The sequence below is a fragment of the Cavia porcellus genome, unplaced genomic scaffold (genome assembly GCF_034190915.1).
Source record: "Cavia porcellus strain 051 isolate PalLab524CR breed Dunkin Hartley unplaced genomic scaffold, mCavPor4.1 scaffold_16, whole genome shotgun sequence".
Lineage (NCBI taxonomy): Eukaryota > Metazoa > Chordata > Mammalia > Rodentia > Caviidae > Cavia > Cavia porcellus.
In genome coordinates this window covers 49,952,432-49,973,923 of record NW_026947499.1, presented here as the reverse complement: position 1 = coordinate 49,973,923, position 21,492 = coordinate 49,952,432, and the positions used below count along the sequence as shown (strand labels likewise).

Sequence of the window (21,492 nt, the reverse complement as noted above, 5' to 3'; positions counted from 1 at the left end):
GACTTCACACTTGCCAAGCAGGCGCTTACGCTGCGGAGCTGCACCCCCCGGCCCTTGGCTGATTTTTCTAACAGGAATGAAAGCCAGTTTCACCCAGCTCTACTGACACCTGTCCCCTCCCTCAAAATGACCAGAGGGCCAAACCATCACTCACGGAGGTGGTCCAGTTTGTGACTCTGTGGGGTGGCTGACGAAGGGGAGGGAGAGAGAGAGTCGACGGTCACATCGCTCATGTTCTCATCTCCAGAGTTCTCTGAGAGGCGGAGGAGCAGCGGGGGCCGGCTGGCAGAGAAGGTCCTCACTCGGGGACTTCCACACTTCTCCTCTGTTCCTCTCAACATGGTCTTAGCTGATTGCTGGGGACGTTAACAGGATATTTGCGTCATTTAGGCATCCTCTGGGGGAATGAAGGGTTCTTTTTGTTGTTGCTTCTAACACTGAAGCCCTTTCAGCTGTGTAGACATACATAACAGAAAACCTCAGCACGAAAAGTCAGCAGGATTAACCCTACAGTATCCAAGAAGAGGCACATGGAATGGAGCTCCAAGATCTACTAGCCAGCATGCTGGCCACGCTTACAGCATCTAGCTGGAGAATGCATCCCAGTACATATCCAGAATCCCAAGCTAGTCATGGCCTGTACTAATCCTGCATCTGGTCCATGAAGCAAGGTGGAGTAATCCCACCTTGCACACAGCAAGATGCCCAGGGAACCAAGTCTACGTCAAGTCTATTGCCAAGGTACTACACAATCACATACCACACTCCTCTCACTTTTCTACCTGCTTGTTCTCTTCACCTGGCACAAATAAACCCAACTCAACCAGATGCCAGTATCTGTTATGAAGCCAGAGGACTCAGTGTGCTGAGTTGGGAGTGTTCAGGGTGAGGCACAAATGGGATGGATCTTTCCAGTTCTGATAATCCTCCATTAAACATTTCTGGGTGGCAAATGGAGCAGCAGGTCTGAGTGGGTTTCTACAGGATACCCACCAGTAGCTTGGTGTTCTGATTCACTGTGTCTTGCTCCCGTGGCGAGAGGTCAAAAGGAGCCAGGCCCATGCTCTTGCAAATCTGGTTGCAGGCATGAGAGTAGAAGAAAAGAGCCATGCCCCGGACACCTGGGGACAGAACAAGGGTGTTTAAATAACAACAGGGGAGGCAACAGAAACATGTCCAAGGTAGACAGAAACATGCTGAGCTGAAACGGGGGTTAGACACCCCAGACTCCCATCTTGATGAACTCGGGAAGTCCCATGCATGGTCTCGCTTGCTCCCTTGGGTGTACAAAGAACATGCAGGTGTTAGTGGAAAGCGTGGTCTTCATGAAAACTGGCTGGCTTCCCCCTCTTACCTAGGTTGCCATCTCCAAAGTCTGTGCCTGTCTCAGTGTGAATCTGTGGATCAGTATAGAGGTCACCCACACCCTGAATGTCTACCACAATCAGTTGATGGCCGGAACGTTCAAACGTGAAGTGGCTGAAGGCCTAGGGAGGGAGGACACACACACACACACACACAAACAATTGAAGAAAGGTGACTGCAAGAGATCAGGCTATGGGCTGTGCAGACGCTGGCCAGCCCGTGCCAAGAGTCACAACATCCCAAGTTTACTTGTGTTGGGGGGTTTTTCTCCATAGGAGGAATCACACAGAAGAAAACACAAAGAAAGGAGGCTTGTTTAGTTCCACAGGGGCACAGGTCTGCTGGCCACCAAAGTCTGCTGATAGAAGCTGGTACTAGGTGACAGTGTCCCGATACAGACTTTCCTTTAGAATGCTCCAAGGGGTGTGAAGGGCCTCTGGGAATGTGAGACCTCATACCCACTGGGATGCTTCTTTGTAGAGGCTAGACTTGACCAGGCTTCACCTCAAAGAACTGCATTAGATGAGGCTGCAGGTGTAGGCAGAGCAAGGGCCCTACCTGTGGTGTCAGGCGGATGTTGTCGTCACGGACAAATCCTGAGTTAGAGTTGTACTTGATGTACTTGCCCTCGATGTAGTGCTCCAGGTGGAAGAGGGGCTTGCCTGGTCTCTCCTTCAGCTCAATGATGCACATCTGCATGATGTCCACCTGGTAGAATGACAGGTTAGGAAATCAAATGGAAGTTCAGGGAGTTAGGGGTCAGATCCTGGATTCATCACTTACTACCTCTCTGTAGCAGGAACTGCTGACATCCTCACAATCTATTCTCCTTTTTTACTTTTAGAATGAAAACTGGATCTCTGAGTCTCAAAAGAATGCACAACCAGGATATATCATGAACTTGTTGCTCGGCCTCCCTTGCAGCTAGGTGAAGTCACATGACCATGTCTAACCAATGAGAAATAAGCAGCAGCAATGCCTCCAGCATTGCAGCTTCCCTACAAGCAGACTCTGTGTCTATGACCCAGAACTGACCTCATGATCCACAGTAACTGGGGGATAGCAGAGGATAAGACAGAAGGAACCAGACCTCTGGATGATTTCAAAGATGCAAGGCACTTGGCCACCTAGACTCAACCCCTAAAGTAGGACTGTTAGGCAAGTGAGAAAGAAAACATTGTGTGAAGGTATCTATAAATCGGTTTGCTAGCAACTTAGCCTGTGTCTTACATTAATACTGTGAATTTGGGCAAGACACTTTACTTCTCTGTGACTCCATTTCCTTACCCACAGAGAGAAGACTTCAGATTTGGGACAAAAATTAAATTTGTGGAAAGGGAAGAAAGGACTCTGGTACCACCATCGTCCCTCACCCCAAGACACTATCCCTGGTTGTTCTGGGGTAGGAAGGACACAGTTGGGGGTACCACACACCTGCTTGGGGGGCTTGTGGCGGTTATATTCCTCCCCCCAGAGCTTGGCCTCCATCTGCAGACGCACATCCTCAAAGTATACGTCCCTGTCCACCGTCTCAATGTAGCGCTTTGCCACATAGTTGGAGGCCCCTTTCCACTGCTGGGCATGCAGGAAGTTGGAGAGCTTCTTCCTGAGGAAAGCCAGGAGGGGCCCGGTGGACACTCTGGGGCTCACTGGGGACACAGTCCCCGGTCCTCAGGACAGCAAGACCAGCCTGACCTGGCTGGAGGCAGGAATGAAATGTAGAAGGTGGGAGTGGCATCCACGTCCCACTACAACATTCCTAGGTCTAGAAAGGGGGCTCCTGGTCACTTAAAGATCTCCAATCCCCTTTCCCTTAACCCCAAACCTGAAAAGAGACCAGTGGGCACTCCCTGTCTCCAGAGTCCATCCCCACAGCTGGGCCCAGCTCCTCCCACCAGATGAGAGGAACTTGAGCTACAGCAGGCAGAAGTCACCATCTCCAGCTCTCAGCTGAAAATGTTCCGGTAACCCAGATCTTAGGGACCTGGTGGAGTCAGGGTAGGGCCCCAAGCACAGGCAGCGCCACTTACGTCCTGAAGCACTCCCTCATGGCTCCCCGGCTGAAGGGCTGAAAGACACCACACAGACTTATCAGTCCCAACAGTGCATCCAGAAGCAGCCCTGAGCTGACGTCCCCTCAGACATCACCCACCCAATGGGGGCCTGGACCTCACCATAGTCCCAACCATGCCTGCACCCAGGAGTCCTCCCTCCTGCACCCAACACCAAAGAGTGACAGGTCCTGAGCCTAAGGCTGCCTGCTAGCGGGCAGGATGCTGGGGCAGGACTACATGTCAAAGAATGGTTTCGCACCCTGGTCTGTAATAGGAAAAAAGTAGAAATAAAGCCAGTGCTAGCACAAGCCCATAGTCCCGGCCACACAACACGCTGAGGCAGGAGGTTTGCTTGAGTCCAACAAAGTAATGCCCTGTTTGCTACAGTCTGTTCTTCTCCTTTCCTTCTTTACCCCACTTTCCCTCTTTCCTTCCATCTCTTTCTTTTTTGATATTGGGGATTGAACCCAGAGCCCCTACACTGAGCTACACCCCCAACCTTTTAAAAAAAATTTTTAGTTGAAGATGGCCCTAACTTCACTATGTAGCATAGGCTGGACTTGAACTCATGGTGATCTTCCTGCCTGAGTGCTGGGATTACAGGCATGCACTACCATACCCAGTATGAATTAAACGCTTTTTACTATTCTGGTTGCAAACCAAACAGGAGGATAACTGAATCAAATTCAATGGTTAGGTTCAGTATTGACCTGTATTTTTATTCATTCTCATCTAAGTTGCTTTGAAACCAGAATTGAGAAAGGAATTAAGTTCATGAAACAAGGTAGCATTGTATATAAATTATACCTCAACAAAGCTATTATAAAAATGTAATATATAAGCAATAGTACAAATAAATCCCAAAGTTTAAAAGAAATAAAGTAGGTGAGGAGAGGGCACAGGGACTGAAGTTGGTTTGAGAAAGTTCCTAGTCAGCCCTGTACAATCAGGGCTCAAGGACCTGCTCACCTGAGATGCCATCTTGATCAGAACTTCATCTTCTAGCCACTCCCCAGTGACAGCATTGTACCTGCAGAGACCAGAGACCATCCCAAGCTGCAACATCATAACATGATCTGGTCCCCCACTGATCAAAGATGAAAGACCTTTGTGGGCTCCCCTTGGCCCTCAGGACACAGCCCACTTTCCACCTTGACCTGGCCCTTCAGGACAGGGTTCCAGACCCTTTCCCTCCTTCCCAGGTGACACCACACTGGTTTTTTTGCCTTCCCTCGAACACACTGTTGCTTCCTCAGCCTGTCACCATTTTACCCACTTCCCCACACTGATTTCTGCCCTGTTTTCTGCCTTGTTCTGCATCTGGCTCCCACACTGGCTGTAACTCCACAAAGAAGATTCCTGGCTGTCTTGTTCACCACAGGGCCTGGTGTGTGCAGATACCTAACATACACTGGATGACTGGCTGAAAACACAAATATCCTTATTACAACTGGCTACAGAACAAACAGCACATCCCAGGTAGGAGGGTATCAGTATTCTCAATCTTGTCAGGCAACTGGGCCAGATGCAGCCCAGAGAGCTAGACACATGTCCCAGGAAGTAAGAACTGTCCGAGTGTAGGTAGAGGAAGAGGAGGATCCTGTCCCTGAATCTAACCAGGAAAGGGTCTCCTGGGTGAACACCTAAGGCAGAGAGAGATGAAGGAGGTTCTGGAGAGAGATAGAGAAGGTTCTGGAACACTTCCTTCTCACCTCTCAGGAATCCTCTTTCCCAGAGAACATACGGCCTCAGGCCTGGCTGGTCCTCAAACAGGTTTGCCAGGTAGATGGTTTCTCAGCTCAGTGGATCACTAATATCTAAAACCTCCCCCTTATCTTTGGTTGGAGGCTTGCCTTGTCCCACTTCTCAGCTGGGGCAGACTCCAGAACACTCCCAGCCCCCACGAACAGGTTCCTCAGAGTCTGAAGCCTCTACAAGATAAAACAAGCCGAGGCCTGGCAGGTAATCTCCCTACTCAGAAAATGGGCTTTTCACAGCTCCAAGCTTATCTGCAATCAGCCTGTGGCAAGTACTGTGTGCAATACATGACAGCAAGAATTTTTTATTAGTAGGTAGAGATGAAGGTCATGGAAATAATTCTCCTTCATCTCCACCCTGAGAGGCACCAGAGGTTGGGGTAGGAGATGTATGCAACCTTGGGAGAGTCTTACTTGACACCCACGACCGCTAACATCATAAAGACAAGAAAGCTCAAAGTTCACTGAATGCTTATTACGTGCCGGGTGCTTAAATGGATTGCTGCATTCAATCTTCTCAGACATCCTGAGGTTGCAACACATATTAAGCCCATTTTTCCAGAAGGAAAACTGAGGCTCAATATCTTGAGAGTCAGGATTCAAATGTAGAGTGGTTTAAACTAGGACCCTGCTCTCAGCCAGCCTGGGGTTGGCTGCATGGACAGGGATATCTGTTCCCAATACTGGAACAAGCTGGTGTGCACCAGAGCTTGAAAAACCGGGAATAGAGAAGGAAGCCTCTACTTTATTTATTTATTTATTTTTTTTGTCTTTTTCCTTTTTACCGGTACCAGGGATCGAACTCATGACCACCTGCTTGCAAGGCAGGTGCTTATGCCGCTGAGCTAAATCCCCAGCCCCCGGAAGCCTCTACTTTAGAATCTCACATTCTAGCCGTCAACTTGTGGGGCCTTCCAGGACCACCATCCAGGGCAGGGGAAGTCAACCACTTCACTTAGAAATAAACACAGTTTGGCCTGGTCCCAGATCCAAAATCAGCTTCAGAATACAGAGAACCAGCCCAGCCCATGAATTCTGCTTTCAGGCTGGTGGTCCCCAGGGCCTACCTGGGTGGCCTAGTGTTATTAGCCTGGAAGCTTTGTGTCACCAGCCAGCAACCAGACATGCTGTCGGAGGTGAAAACAAACAGAGCATGGATCCCTTCTGGGACCTCTACAATTCTTCTGACCTTGCCTGCCGAGCACAGAACAGTGACCCCATCAAGGGGTAGCCACTAGCAAGGAACAGGGTGGGTATATAAAGGGCTCTAAAGTCCTTTCCTCCTAAGGTGAGAACAGAATCATGCTGCAGAAAGGTGGAGAGGGCAGAATACACCTCTCAGCTCCCTGTGGCTAAGTAGGGCCACAGAACTAGATCTCACCAATGAAATGCATGCAAAACTGATGCCATTTCTTGGGCTGAGGACTGAAAACCATTGTGTTCCTCTGATGCTGTGTTTCCCTTTGGTAGCAGTGGTACAGTTGTTTGTTGAGATGATGGATCTATAAGATGGAAATAGCCTGGATTGCCCTGAAGAGTGATTCAACTCTTACCCAACTTCAAACACAAGAAATAAACTTTTGCCACAGTACGTTCCTGGACTAGCTGTTGTTGTGTACAGCTCAGCCTAACCTGTTTAATATGTACCTCGTAGGACAATTAGAGGGACTCGATGAGGTAACACAGAGTGCTTAAAGCATGTACACTCAGATACTGAGTGATGTTTTATAGGTTGAGTCCAAAATGCTTGGGACCAGGAGCATTCCAGGTTTCAGAATACAGTATGTATGTAGTGTTGACTAGCTGAGCATCCCTACTTGAAAATCCAAAGCATTCTAACTCTGAAAGTTAGGTTTTTAAATTGAAGATGCTTGGCTTGTATTACTCCCTTCTCTTGAAGGGAATAAGGCTCTGCCAGGACTCCTCAAAGCCCTCAGACAAACTGCTGACCTGTGGCGAGTAGCACGTTCTGTAGCAATGTCCTCGAGGTGGAACTCAGCCCAGGGGTCGGGCATGTGCTTGGCCTTCTCGATTGCATGCTTCCAGGCTTCCTGCAGAAGGCAAAGGGAGCATCAGACCCGTTCAAGAGCAGTCCAGCCTCCTCCTACTCTGCAGTTTCCCCTGAAGAAAGCAAACGAGAAAAGAATACCTATCCCCTAGCCTTTGAGGAATACTCCCTAAGTGACACTATGTGGGTACAGCCTTCTTGTGGGAAGAAAGACGCATCTTAATCACATACTGCTTCACTTGTAGTTGACTGAGAATGAAAGTAAGGTACTGAGCTTGGGGTGTGTGGCTCAGTGGCAGAGCACTTTGCTGCTATGCATTGGCCCTGGGCTCTACTCTTAGCACTGCAACCAAAAAAGGGATGGAGGAAAGGAAACAAAAAAGAGAAAGAAAAGAAGATACCATTTCATCCATCGGATTGGCAAACATTTAAATGATTTTAAACAATTCAGGCAGTGTGGGTCAGCATATGGGGAAACAGGTATTGTTACATACAACCAATAAGATAAAGCTTCCCAACAAGGCAATCTGGCAATGTACTAAAATTTTTTTTAAAAAAGCATTTTTTAATTTGGACCCAGCAATTTTGCATCTAGGAATTGACTCTGCAGAAATACAAACACGCAAGCATGTACATACAAGAAATGTCATAGAATGCTAGGCCTAGGGGTGCACATCTATAATCCAGTACTTGGGAGGCTGAGGCAGGATTGCTGTCAGTTTGAAGCCAGTCTGGGCTACATTATCAAGTTCATGTTTTTTGGAGTCTCAAAAAAAAAAAAAAAAAAAGTGGCACAGTAATTGTACAAAACAACATCCAACATGAAGGTCTGTCTGTGGGGAATGGTTAAATGCATTTTTTATTATTTCTACTAAAAAGGCTAATACACATCCTTCTAAAAGACTTCACTCATAGGATAGTGGGAAGTCATGGTCCTACCAGCACTCACACCCCCATTTTATAAATATTGTGTAACACGGTTTTACTGTCCTGTATGTAACTCACAGATAACCAATGCAAGCTCAGTGTCTATCGGAAGCAAGCCAAAGACATGTTGCCTTTACATGCAATGCAGAGCTCAGCTCCAGACTCATATAATTATGAGCCAATTCCCACGACACATTCCAAGATCCTGTAGGGTACAGTACAATTCCTTGTGCAGAACTTCCCTACCCTTATGAGGGTTTCCAAGATTTCTGATCTCCATCTACTAAATGCCAGTAATGTTCCCCATCATTGTGATAACCCAAAACACTTTTCAAAACATTCAAAATGTACCACGACCCATGGCACTGGTGAGTACATTACTAGAGAGCGGTTGCTAAGCACTATGAGGGGATACTGTGGTTTGAATGTGTCCCCCAGAGTTCATGTGTCAGAAATGTAAAAGCCAAATTCCTATGTTGATGATATTCAGGAGCTGACTGGGATTAGATAGGTCTGGGGCTCCCTTTGTGATATCCGTAGCTTTAGAAGAGGAGCAAGAGCAGACTCAGCGCACGCTGTCTCTGTGACGATGCCTCCCCCAGGTATAACAGCCAGAAGGCCCGCACTGGGTGCCACTGTCAGGCTCTTGGACTTGCCAGCCACAAGAACCACGGGCCAGTGAAACTTTTATTCCTTATAAATTCCTTAGCATTGGTTATTTTGTTATACAGCAGAAAACAGGCTAAGACTTGGTTCCATCCCATTTTTAAGAGTTGATTTTATTTAGGAAGTCTGGGGTATAGCTTGGTGGTAAAGAGGCTCTGAGTTCAAACCTCAACACCAAACCAAACCAAACTACAACAACAAAACCCCAAATAACCAGCAAAAACCAAGCCCATTTTATTGCTTTTGTGATACCAAAGTAGAACCCTCCCCATCCCTTCAAAACCAACTCCCACATCCATGGAGAGCAGCAACCCCCTTTTGCTCTCTTCCCAAAGAAGCTTAAATCATTGCTCTGTGCCGTCTCCAGAATCTGTGAGACCCAGAACTCCTTCCAAGCCAGAGGCTGGGTCATGGAGAGGAGAATGGATGGCAGACTGCTCAGGGCAGGCCCCGCCAGCACTGGGATTGGGAGGAACAGAAGGGACAGCAATTTCATGCCCCACCACCATAATCAATCCCACGCCCCACCCACGCCTCAATCCCACGCCCTACCACCATCCCTCAGTGGTCCCAGTCAGTCTCCACTGGAGTCCAGCTTCGCAGGGGCTCTGGCCCAAATGCAGTTGTGCTGTGCCCACTCTCTCATCTTAACAGGCCCTTGCTCAAAACAGAAGAGGTCGGCAGAGGAGCTGGTATTATAGACAGACAGATGGACAGCCAGCCAGACATACACACACACACACACACACACACACAGAGACACAGCTGAAGGGCTCTCTAGCTAGGGCTTTCTAATTTCTGCAAAGCACAAAAACTAAAGTCCACAGTCTTCTTTCAATAGAATTTGGAAGCTAATTTAGGCTTAATGAAAACACTTGGAAAATACAGAAGTTCAAAGCAATCTATGTTATCTACCCACAACAAGGACTTTCCCATGCATGTAAAACCTAAGATTGTAATCAAACAGTAAACATAACTTACATCCTGTCAGGAGAGTGGCGCAGTGGGATTTTATACTTCATTTAATGACTGTGGTTTTTTTTTTTGGCTCCAAAAAAATGACATGCATAGCACAAAAACTGGAAGCTCTACAGAATTCTGAGTTAGAGGGTAAAAGTTCTCTCTCACTACCCACTTCGAAAACCACAGATGACCATTAATGTAGCTACTCTCCTTTAACACAAGTGTTTATTCAAGAGCCATGAGGCTGTGGCACACATTTGTTCTGCATCTTATTTCCTCCCACTTACTGTGGGAGCCTGGATGGCTTTCCTTGCCACGGGCCCAGACTGCCCGGCTGACCTCTTTTTTCCCCCAGGGCTGTGGGACACATGATTGTATACATATCCCCTAAAGTATTTGTCTAGCATCCAACTGATAGATACTTGGATTCTCTCCAATGTATCTTGGCACAAACAGTGCTGAAGTGAACATCCTCATATCTAAGTCTGCTTATATAAAGCTTTGCTTATATCAGATCTCAGTGATCTATCTATCTATAGCATTTGGGTCCCATGTAAAATCCAAGTGCCTCAGATGTAGCTCAGTGGTAGCCTAGTATGGGCAAGGCCTTGAGTTCAATCCCCAGCACTACAAAAGAGAGAGAGAGAGAGAAAGAGACAGAGAGAGACAGAGAAGGAGAGAGAAAGAAAGCAAGTAAGCAAGAAAAAGAAAGAGCCAAGCTAGATAGGTAGAAATTGTCACGTTCTCTTTCAAAAAAGTTCTTGTAAGGAATAAACAAGTCACCTGCATTTGTGTGTGTGCTCGTGTGTGTGCATATGTGTTAGTTACTTGGGAATCAAATCCATGGTGCTCAGCCACTGAGATACACTCCCAGGCCCCTTTATTTAGGGTCTAAGTTGCCAGGCTGGACTTGAATTTGTGATCATAATGCCACAGCCTTCCAAAATGCTGGGATTACAAGTGTGCACTTCATCTGGCTTAACTGTTTAACACAAACATTATATCAAGTAACTATAAAACTGACAAGTCAGTTTGTAACCTGTTTTAGCAGAAATAGTCCACTAGATGAGTAAATCATTATTGCCTTATGTATTTACGTCTTCTCCATCATTAGGGTTTGGACTTGTCGCTGCTTTTTCTCTGTTATTAGTGACTCTACAGGGCCTGGGGTTTAGCTTAGTGGTATAAGTGCCTGCCTGGCAAGCGCAAGGTTGTGAGTTCAATCCTCAGTAACAAACAAACAAAAAAAATAAGTGACCCTACAGCAGGTATGTTTACATCTGAAATATTTTCTGAATTTTGATCCCTATACTTTAAAAATGTGCCACAGTCACCTCTCACATTCCAGCTGGGGACAGCCTCTGACACCACCCCACCACACCACTGCTGCCTGCTTGTCAGTCTGAGAAGTCAGCAGGCCATCCTCCTGAGCATGTTTGCACAGCCCCTGAGCTCTGCAGGAGACACACAGCTCTCTGCATCTCAAACAGTGAGTGTTCTGCCACTCCCTCTGCCAGAAGCAGGGGCTGTCCCCACTCACTAAGGATTATCATCATAAATTACCTCCTGGCTGCATGCCCTGGCACCAACCAAAGAACAGTGAAGGGAGAAAGTATTTCCCAATTAGAATGCATGGCATTTCAAAGGGCCAAAATTTCCTTTTTCCAAAGCCAGAAAAGATTCATGTTACTCATTAAAAATAGGTAAATTAGCTGAGTATAGTGGCACATGCTTATAACCTCAGCACTTGGGAGGCTGAAGCAGGAGGATCCATACAAGTTTGAAGCCAATCTCAGTAACCTAGGTGCAAGTTTCTTAGTTTGCTTCTTTCTTTCTGTCTGTCTTCCTCTTTTTGGTAGTTTGGGAGACTGAATCTAGGCTCTTCGCACTGACTTATACCCCCAGTCTTTTCTTATTTTTTGAGACAGGGTCTTGCTCAGTTACTAAGTCACCCAGGCTGGGTTTGAAGTTGCGATCCTATTGCCTCAGTAGGAATTACAGGCAGATGCCACCATGTGTAGTTTTTTAAGCACAATATACCTTGCTACTCAAGGAGGCTAAGGTGGGAGAATCACAAATTTAAAGCCAGCCTGGGAAATCTAACAAGACAGTCAAAAATAAAAAGAGCCAGGGATATGTCTCAGTGATAAAGAACTTGAGATTGTGAGTTCAACCCTCAGTACCACAAAATGAAAGAGAGGGAGGATATAAGAAGTCCTACACTAATATTCCAGACTCTCAACTGGTCCCACACTCCACCCTCCTGATCAGCCAGCCATGAGGAACCTCCATGCCCTTGTTTTCAGAAGAAGGATTTGAATACTGGCAGCCAGTTTTCTTTGTGGCCCCTGCTACTGGAATAAACATGCTCCCACCAGAAGGTGGCTCCCTGACGTAGCAGTGCTTTAAGGGTGACCCTGTCAAAGCAGAGGAATATCTTACTATCAGGTCAGGAAAAATATCCTAATGGTGACCGGGAAGTGGATACTCTCAGGCTCTTCAAGGGGAGTGGAAGAATACTGACACCTTGGTGAGCCAGCTGGCAGTGGCTGTGGGCCCATACAGACTTGTGACCCAGCCATTCCCAACCTTCGGCCAGGTGATTGGTCAATGCTATCAGAGTCAAGTGCAAAGCACCTGCCAGTCCACAGGGAGATAGTTCCAGACACGTGTGTACAGCCAGTAAAAACAGGACAAGGTGCCCCATTCAAGTGATTTCTAAGAGTTACTGTTTAGGAGGTAAAGGTAAGTTGCATAGCAATACAAAACACTATGGCATCACTTACTGGTGGACAGAAGTCCAAAGATCAACATCATAGGTTTCTAGAGATATATGCGTCTACAGACACATGTAAACGCCTATTCATGTGCAAAAGTATAAAAAGTGTTATGAAAAGAATTTCATCCATCTAAGATCTTGGTCATCTCTGGAAACAGAAAGGAATAAGAGGTCCACCAGGAGAACTTCGGTTTTATCTATACTACTGCATGTTTTGCAATAAGAATTCATTCAGACATTGCCTGTGTAAATAAGAGTTAATAAGAAAAGTCAGTGCATTTGGTTTTTTGTTGTTTGTTTTGTGGGCTATGTGTAAGGAGCATAGTGAGATTTCAATCCAGGAAACACTCAGCTGCATCACCAAAGCCTTTTTGTTTTTATTGGTACCAGGAGTCAAACTCAGGACCTTGCACTTGCCAGGTAGGTGCTATGCCACTGAACTATATCCCTGGCTCGGGAAAGTCTTTTTTGTTTGTTTTTGTTTATTTTCAGACAGGTTCTCTCTAAATTGCCCAGGCGGGACTAAACTTGCAAACCTCCTGCTTCAATCTCCCAAATAGCCAAGATTACAGGTGCATCCCACTAAGTTCAATCACCTCAGTGATTGTCCAGGCTCCAGCACCTCTGATATTCTCTACTTCTGAAGATTCTAAAACTCAATTGTTGAATGAGCTAACTAATCTTACCCACAACGGAGGGTAGAAGATTTTTCATAGAAAGGAAAACATACACCTGGCTATCAAATAGAAGGACTTTGGTTCTTCAAAGCCTGAGAATACAGAACAAAATAAATAAAATTTTAATAATAATAGGAATAGTAAGTGTACTTCCTGGAAGATGCTGTGAGGCCAGATGAGCAAGTGATGTTTGTGATCTGCTACCATTTTTATGTTACCACGTTACCACCACCACGCCAGCAACCAGGGCCTCCAGATCTCCCCTGAGGAAGCATCAGGGCTCACTGAGTCCTCCTCCTGGAAACACTGAGCTCACTGAGTCCTCCTCCTGGAAACATCGACTGTCACAGGCAACAAGTGGATGTTATAAAATGCTTTGGCGTCCCATTAGCACTGCTATAGACGCTAAGAAAAACAGCTCTGAGTCAGCCTGACTCTCCCTTCCTGGAGGACAGAAAAGGGCTTAGACAGGAAAATAAAAGCAGCAGAAAGAATAGGGAAAGGCAACCAAGCTCTGGGATGGGCGGAGGCTGACAGTGATGTGGGGCCTCATGCTGTGCAACGTGTACTGAGCAACTCTGCCAAAGCAGTGCAACCAGCATCGCACAGTGACAAAAACTGCAAGCTGCCTAAGTATGCCACAAGAGGCAGTGCCTAAAGAAATGAGGGTACAGCCACACCAAGGAAACTTCAGGAATTATGAGATTTAAAAAGAATCCATACAGTTTTTACTCATCAGTAAAGTTAGAATCTACTATTGGTTAAGAAAAATCTAAGGACCATGCCTAGCATGATCCTATGATAATAATGTAAGGCCCTACTTATTTGTTCTGTATGTACACTGAAATACAAAAAGTCTGAAATAGAATTCGAGGGGCATTTTCATTGTTTTCTGCAAGGAAATAGATGTCTATAATTAACAAAGCAAAATAACTGTAAAAGAAACTAAACTAAAAATCCTATGGAGGGGGCTGGGGATTTAGCTCAGCGGCATAAGCACCTGCCTTGTAAGCAGGCAGTCTTGAGTTCGCTCCCCAGTACCAGAAAAAAGGGAAAAAAAAAATCCTATGGAAATCTCTGATGCAAAGAGCAGCTATGATTGTTCTCCCCCAGTCAGCAGCATTCAGAACCCTGGCAAGACGAACAGAAGGATGGAAGCAATAATAATCAAAGCAATAATGTTCCCCTAGTGACAGAATGCCACAGCCTTTTGGGAATTCTCGTCCAGACAGCATCCTGCCCTGTTCCTTATGGCAACTTGCAAGGGCAAACAGGCAAGGAGGCTTGTTGCCCAGGCTGCAGATCAGGCATCCCAGACTCAGAAAGTAAGGGATTTGCTGCTGAAAACAGCAGCTAGGGAAAAAAAAAAAAAAAAAAAAAAAAAACAGGCCCAGCACTCAAACTCAAGCCAGCCATGCCCTGAGTGACTGCTCTTATACAAAAAGCATAAGGGAAAAAAAAAAAAAAAAGCATAAGGGGCTGAACACGGAGTTTCTATGCAACCCAGTAATTCTACTCTTCGCTACCTACTCAACATGGAAACACAGGCCCACACAATAACAGCAGCATTCACAACTCAAAAAAGTGGAAACAATCCAAATATTCATTATGCATAATTTTTTAAAAATATGATATACCCATCTGGGATGTAGCTCAGCAGTAGAACTGCATGTTAGTTCTTGGGTTCAACCCCTAGCACTGAAATAAAAAAAGATGCAGCCATATAATGTAATAATATTCAGCAATAAAAATGAATGAAGCACGGACACATGTTCTACCAAGAATAAATCCTGAACCTGGGCGTGGGAGCACACACTTGTAATCTCAACAGTTTGAAGACTGAGGCAAGAGGGCTACAAGTTCAAGTCCCACCTGGGGAACTTAAGTGAAATCCTGTCTCAAAATAAAAAAATAAGAAAGCTTGGAATGAAGTTCAGTGTAAAGGCTCTGAGGTTTAATTCCCAGTACTGTCAATAAATATACAGACAGGTAGATAGACCATGAAAACATGCTAAGTAAGAGGAATTAGATACAAAAGGCCATGTATCGTATGACAGTTGTGTGTGTGTGCTGGAAATTAAACTCAAGACCTCGAATTTTCCAGGCAGGAGCCGATGACTTTCTATATATGAAATGTTCAGAAAAAGCAAATCTAGAGACAGAAAACAAATTAGTACGTATCTAGAGCTGGGTGAAATGGAGACATTAGGAGATAATGGCAGAGTTTCTTTCTGGTGTTATAAAAATGTTCTAAAATTATTTGTGGTGATTAATGATAGTTTTCTGAATATACACAAAAACACTTCATTTACATTTTAAATTTGTGAATTGTATAGTATGTGAGTTATATGACAATAAAGCTGCTAGAAAAACACTTAAAAACAAATTAAAATGAGACCTTTGTTAATAAACACCCCAGCACATTTGCACAGTTTTGGCATTTTGACACAGGCACAGTCCTTGAGGAAGGTTGGCAGGCCTTTGTCTTGGTTGAGAGCCGTTATGGTTTATATCTGGATGTCTCCTCAAAGCCTCATGTGCTCACAGTGGAGGCGTTTTAGAAGGTGACTGGATTAGGAGGGTGTGATACTCATCAATGGATTAGTCCACAGATGAGTTTATAGCTAAATGTGATGCTGGGAGATGAAGCCTGGTTGGAGGAAGCCGGTAAGTGGAGGTGTGGCAGAAAGGATCTATCTCCCTCTGGCCTCCCTTGTCTCTTTCAGCTTCCTGCTGTCATGACATGAGCTGCTTCTCCTCTGCCATGCCTCCCTGCCATGCCGTGATGCCTTAGAGCCAGCCCACTGCGGACTGAAACCTCTACAAACTGTGAGCCAAATAAATCCTTCCTCCCTTATGTTGTGGGTGTCAGATATTGTTTCTCAGTGATGAGAAAGTAAAACAAAAGCTTTTTGAACTCAAGATGCCTAAGATTTACTTGTTAACTCTGCATTCCCAGAGCACAAAAAATATTAACCACTGTAAGCTACTTCCTGTAGTCACTGACCTGGGCTGAAGGCAGAGGCTGCTGGGCTGGGCCTCTGGGGCCCTGTAGGCAGCAGCACTTCTCTGCCCAGTGAGTCATCAGACTGCTGGCTCTTTAATCTCGCTCCTGGGTGATCAGCGCTCTCTCATGAAGCTGTTAGAGCTGCTGGGTTAAAACCATGACTACCATTGAAGTTGGTCAACAAAGGCATGGGAAAAGGTGTGGGCAGTGCGGGGAGGGGCTGGTGCAAAGTCTCTTAAAGGCAATTGGCAATGCCCAGCCAGTTTTGACCCAGTTGCTCTGCTGCTGGGGAGTTCTCTGGCAAGTGCACTCATGCATGGAACAAAGGTAATATGCATAAGGAGACTCTAAAAACAAAAACCAGAAGCACTCGTGAGGCCCTGAGCTCTACCCCAAACACTGAAAAAACCCAAACAACAATAAAAGCAAAAAACAAAACAACCACAACATCAGCAAGGTAAAAAACCACAGTCACAACAATTCAAGATTAATTTAGCTGCCTGGCAAGCACGAGGTCATGAGTTTGATTCCAGGTAATCACCACCACCACCACCACCAACATAAAACATCACCTTAGCTGGGCTCCTGAGGCTGGAAGATTAAAAGTTCAAGCCTAGGCTAGGTATTTAAAGGAGATACTGTCTTAAAAATTTAAAAAGGTTTTTTTTAGTGAAAAAAATTTAAAAAGGGGGCTGGGGATTTAGCTCAGCGGCATAAGTGCCTGCCTTGCAAGCGCACAGTTGTGAGTTCAATCCTCGGTATTGATTTAAAAAAAAATTTTAAAAGGGCTTGGGGTCTGGGTGTGGTGGCATACTCCTAAATCTCAGCACTCAGGAGGCTGAGGCAGGACAATCATTTGCAAATTTGAAACCAGCCTGGTCTACCAAGTGAGCCCAAGGCCAGCCTGAACTGTATATCAAGACCCTGTCTCAAAAAGACAAAAAACAAAGCAGGGAGGCTGGGGATGTAGTTCCATGTAAAAGCCCTGAGTTCAATCCTCAGTACCACCACTACTAACTAAAATTTTAAAAAGGTTAAAGTTAAAGAACAACCAAGAAGAGGAAGGGATGTAGCTCAGGACCAAGTCTCTAGATTCCATCCCCAGCACCGGGGGAAAAAAATCACCTCAGTTCAAACACAGTCTCACCACTTCCAGGGGCACGACAAAGTTCCCAGAGACTGTGGTTTACCACCACAACTGCCCGGGAATTGCTGTGGACTTTGAGTTGCTATGAGAAAGGCATGAACAGCCGGCCCACCAATCGCACATGTCACAGAAGTTCTAGCTCACGTCAGCTCCCAAAGGCTGACCTGGAAGGACAGCAACAAGGTGCAGAACAGGTTCCAGACGTTTTGGTGGAAAACAAAAGGAGGAAGGAACCCTTTTGGAAGGTGAGGCTACTTGTCCCACATCCCACTTACAAGGTCTGAATTCATTTTACCTTGTCCACGTATTACTTACACATTATAAAATATATGTACTGTTAAAATTTGCATATATTTATACATGGACCCTAATTACTGTACTATTTGTAACAAGGAGAAAAAAACCAAAACGTTCCTCAGAGGGATAGAGTGGTTGCCTAGCATGTGTGAGGCCCAGGGTTCAAACCCCAGTATTGCCCTTACCCCCTCCCCCAAAAGAAAGAAATGTTCCTTAAGTGATAACGGGCGGTGAACCTCAAGATACTCTCAGAAGAGAAAAACAAATTTAAATTATAAAATGTCTGTCTTGGGTTGTAGCTCAGTAGTAGAGCACCCGCCTGGTAAGTGTGAAGTCATGAGTTTCGTTCCTAGTATCAAAGAAAGAAAGACAGACAGACAGACAGACAGACGGACAAAAAAGTCTATATATAAAAATGAAAAAATACATGCATATACACTTATTCTAGAAAATACAGAAATGACAGAGAAGTAGAAAAGGAACAGATACTCCTGACCCTATCCAAAGGCCACCCCTGAGCTTCCTCTCAGGATGTTGTTGTATGTGCGCATGTGCTTTATACAGCAGGAATCACACTCGATATTGAACTTTTAAAGTTTAACTCCAGACCAGACACTCTCTCTCACCTTAGGATAAGCATCGTTTGGTGCTTACCTGATGCCTATTGAGAGGGTGGCCCTGGCCTGATTCTGTCACATCCCCAGGGGAACCTGGGCCTTGACAGTGACAGAGCCAGGCCTTTCACAATACACATCCAGTACCTCCTGTCAGGGCGGTGGTTCTTGGAGGAACAGCCAGGTGACCACTTTGGTTAAACAACCCAGGTTACTGTGTCAACACTAAACTAAACACACACACACTTCAGGTTTGTTGAGTACCAGAGGAAGTCAGATTTGGAAAAATGATATGTTGTTTCCCTCTGGAGTCACCACTGGCAAAGGTAACCCAGCAGGCCCATGGGCAATGGACAGCTCCGTTGCATCCATATATGGTCAAATATTTTATCAAGTAACCCCCCAGGGGACAGCAGGGCCCTCACCTCAGCCCTTGGGCCCAGAGTGACACAGAGGCATTAGAGAGATGTACGCAGAACTTAGAGAATGCAGAGGAGACAGCCAGGAAGCTGTCTGAAGACAGACAGAGCCAAGACTTATTTTCATAGACCAACACAGCAGCTGAAAGAGGTTTCAGCAGGGGAGTAAAAGGAAAACCTATTCCCAGAGCCTGAAGCATGTGGCGGGTGAACAGAGCCTAGAGGAAGACCCTAGTGAGGGTTCCATGATTTTCAATATGGCCTTGTGGAAGTGATGGGTTTTGAGGTGATGTTACTTGTTGTTGGTTGTTGGAGGACAGGATGTTATCTACTGATTTTGTCTCATTTTTCCTCTTTTAAAACTTTTTTTACATATATGTAGCTTTAAATTTTTAAGTATTTACATACAGTATATGGTAATTAAAGGCATTCTTAATGCTGCCTTTCCCCCTAAATCACCATTAATAATTAGATGCAAATTCCTCCTTCAAACAATTTTTGCTATGCAGATTTTTACTTAATAGCATATTTTTAAAAAGAAGCTAGAGGGTAGGGATCGCATCCCTAGATCTTGGCTCAATCCCCAGCACTGATAAAAAAAGTAAAAATATTTTAAAGCTGTAATCCAAGCACTCCAGAAGCTAAGACACAAGGCTTGTTGCAATTTTGAGACCCGCCCAGGCTACAAACTGAGCTCAAAGCCAGCCTAAACTGCATAGTGAGACCCTGTCTCAAAAAGGCAAAAAAAAAAAAAAAAAAAAAAAAAAAGTAAGAATTTTCAAGATAGCTAATATCATTGGTATTTTTGGATCAGCATTGAGCCAAGGGATTTTCATGGAATTTTTTCCACATGCATATATGAAATTTTCTTTTTCTCTCTCTCTCTTTTCTTTCCTCATTTAGTGGTGCTAGGGATCAAATGCCAGGCCTCATATTCTACCCCTAAGCCACATCCCTGAAATGTTTATGGGTATTGCTCTAACTCCAAGCATAGAGAAGTGTGGCTTATCACTGAAAGAGGTCCCTCTTGAGGCACATTTGAGCTAAAAACCACCAAGCTCCTGGAGTAGGGAGAGTTCCTGAACTGCCTCGGGATGGGAAACAAAGATACATATTTTACAGCTGCCCCTCCAGGGCTCCCACACCCACAGGAGACCCACAGGACTATTTCTGGAGCTGCCTGCCTGAGAGTAACTTAGGCTTGAACTCTGGTCTTGAAAGGAAAAAAATTATCCAACTGTCTCTAAGAACTAGAGCCATTCTAAAAACAGATTAATTTTAAAGGCATAGAAAAATGTTTTTCCACTTCGAATTCCAAAGTGGTAACCAGCATTTTGCTGACAGTACTAACAAATACTGTTTGTAAAGATTAAATTAAGATCTGAATAGCTGTTGCATTTAAAAAATTTTCCCCTACCAATAATTACACAAATTCTAATAATGTCTACCTTTCCCTCTCTTTTATATACCTCTTCCATGATGTGAACATAAATTTCTAATGAAATAAGTATCTCCTTCCTCAGTCCAGAAGAATCCTGAGTAATCACTTTTTGGACCAATACGAAAAACTACATTTTACATTCTGTCCCGTACTCACATATATAGGGGTGACATTAAAATATTTAACAAAGCTGGACATACGTAGAAGATGTGCACAAGATTCAAGCATTAGTAAACAAATCTGGAGGAGGGACATTAATTGTGGAAAGGGGTGCTGGGCTGCAACAAGGAGCCTCCTGCAGCTGGACGAGTGCTCCGGTACTGAGCTACATGCCCAGCTAGTGCAAGGCCCTTAAAAATCCATTAATGTTCATAGTCAGGTAAATTGCTGGGGTCATGTGCCCGGATGTGGGAACAGAAAAGGAAGTAACATTTATTAAGCACTTACATTGTGTAACACATAGGCACTGATTCAAGAACAATGAATAACAAGAATTGAGTCTACTCTACACACCTGATCACAAAGACAGCTGTAGTATCAAGCGAGATTGCGTTTTCAGTGGTCCTAAAACATATTGCTATCTAAGAGGGGTTTTGTTGTTATTGTTTTGGTTGGGTTTGGCTTGGTTTGATTTTGAGACAAGGTCTTGTTATGTAGTTCAGGCTGGCCTTGAACTTGCAGTGATCCTCTTACCTCAGCTTCCCGATTGCTGGGTTACAGGTATACACCACCACACTGAACTTAAGTAACTAATACTTTATACTTTTTTCTTCCTGTTAGTGTCTACTGGTAAGAGGAGAGATGCTTAAGTTCACAGACAACTGTCTCTCTGTAATCAATGCATGGGCTGGTGACAGATATATAATAGGCAATAAATAATGCAGGTTGATTCACTGATGTAATTTGGTACCTACTAAATTGCTTTCAATAAAAGCATGTGGCATAATAATTTTTTTTAAAAAAATTAAACCTGACAAGGGGGTGTATGCTTGTAATTCCAGCACTCTGAGAGCCTGAGGTAGGAGGACTGTAAGTTCAAGCTTGGCTTGGATGACTTAGCCAGACCCTGTCTCAAAATAAAAGATTAAAAAAGAAGAGCTCTGGCTTCACCTTAGTGTGAATGCCCTGAATTTAATCCCTAATACAGGGGGAAAAAATGCAGCAACTGGCATGTCATAAAAGGCCAGTCCAACAGTTACTATGTTTGTGTATGTGACTAGGTGTATGCAGTATCCCCTCCCCAGTGGTTTCATCTTCTGTGGTTATAGTTACTTTCAGCCAACCACAGACAGTAAGACATTTTCCCAAAGAGACATAATTCACATAATTTTATTATACTATATTGTTACAATCATTCTATCTTATTATCAG

General features: G+C 44.8%; 1 protein-coding gene across 4 annotated transcripts in view; it reads right to left on the bottom strand.

Annotated features, from left to right (window-relative positions):
* The window catches only part of Eef2k (eukaryotic elongation factor 2 kinase), a 57,501-nt gene that overhangs the window by 23,456 nt on the left and 12,553 nt on the right, over positions 1-21,492 (bottom strand). For all 4 annotated transcript variants that reach the window (XR_010039875.1, XR_010039876.1, XM_013141897.3 and 1 more), the window contains exons 3-10: positions 7,127-7,227; positions 4,389-4,449; positions 3,396-3,433; positions 2,800-2,971; positions 1,924-2,073; positions 1,355-1,487; positions 994-1,121; positions 155-356 (exon numbers count right to left, since the gene is read on the bottom strand). Coding sequence is in view for 2 of the 4 variants with exons in the window: in XM_013141897.3 (XP_012997351.2) it covers positions 155-356; positions 994-1,121; positions 1,355-1,487; positions 1,924-2,073; positions 2,800-2,971; positions 3,396-3,433; positions 4,389-4,449; positions 7,127-7,227 (985 nt within the window). In the remaining 2 variants the exon portion in view is untranslated. The remainder of the gene's footprint in view (positions 1-154; positions 357-993; positions 1,122-1,354; positions 1,488-1,923; positions 2,074-2,799; positions 2,972-3,395; positions 3,434-4,388; positions 4,450-7,126; positions 7,228-21,492) is intronic.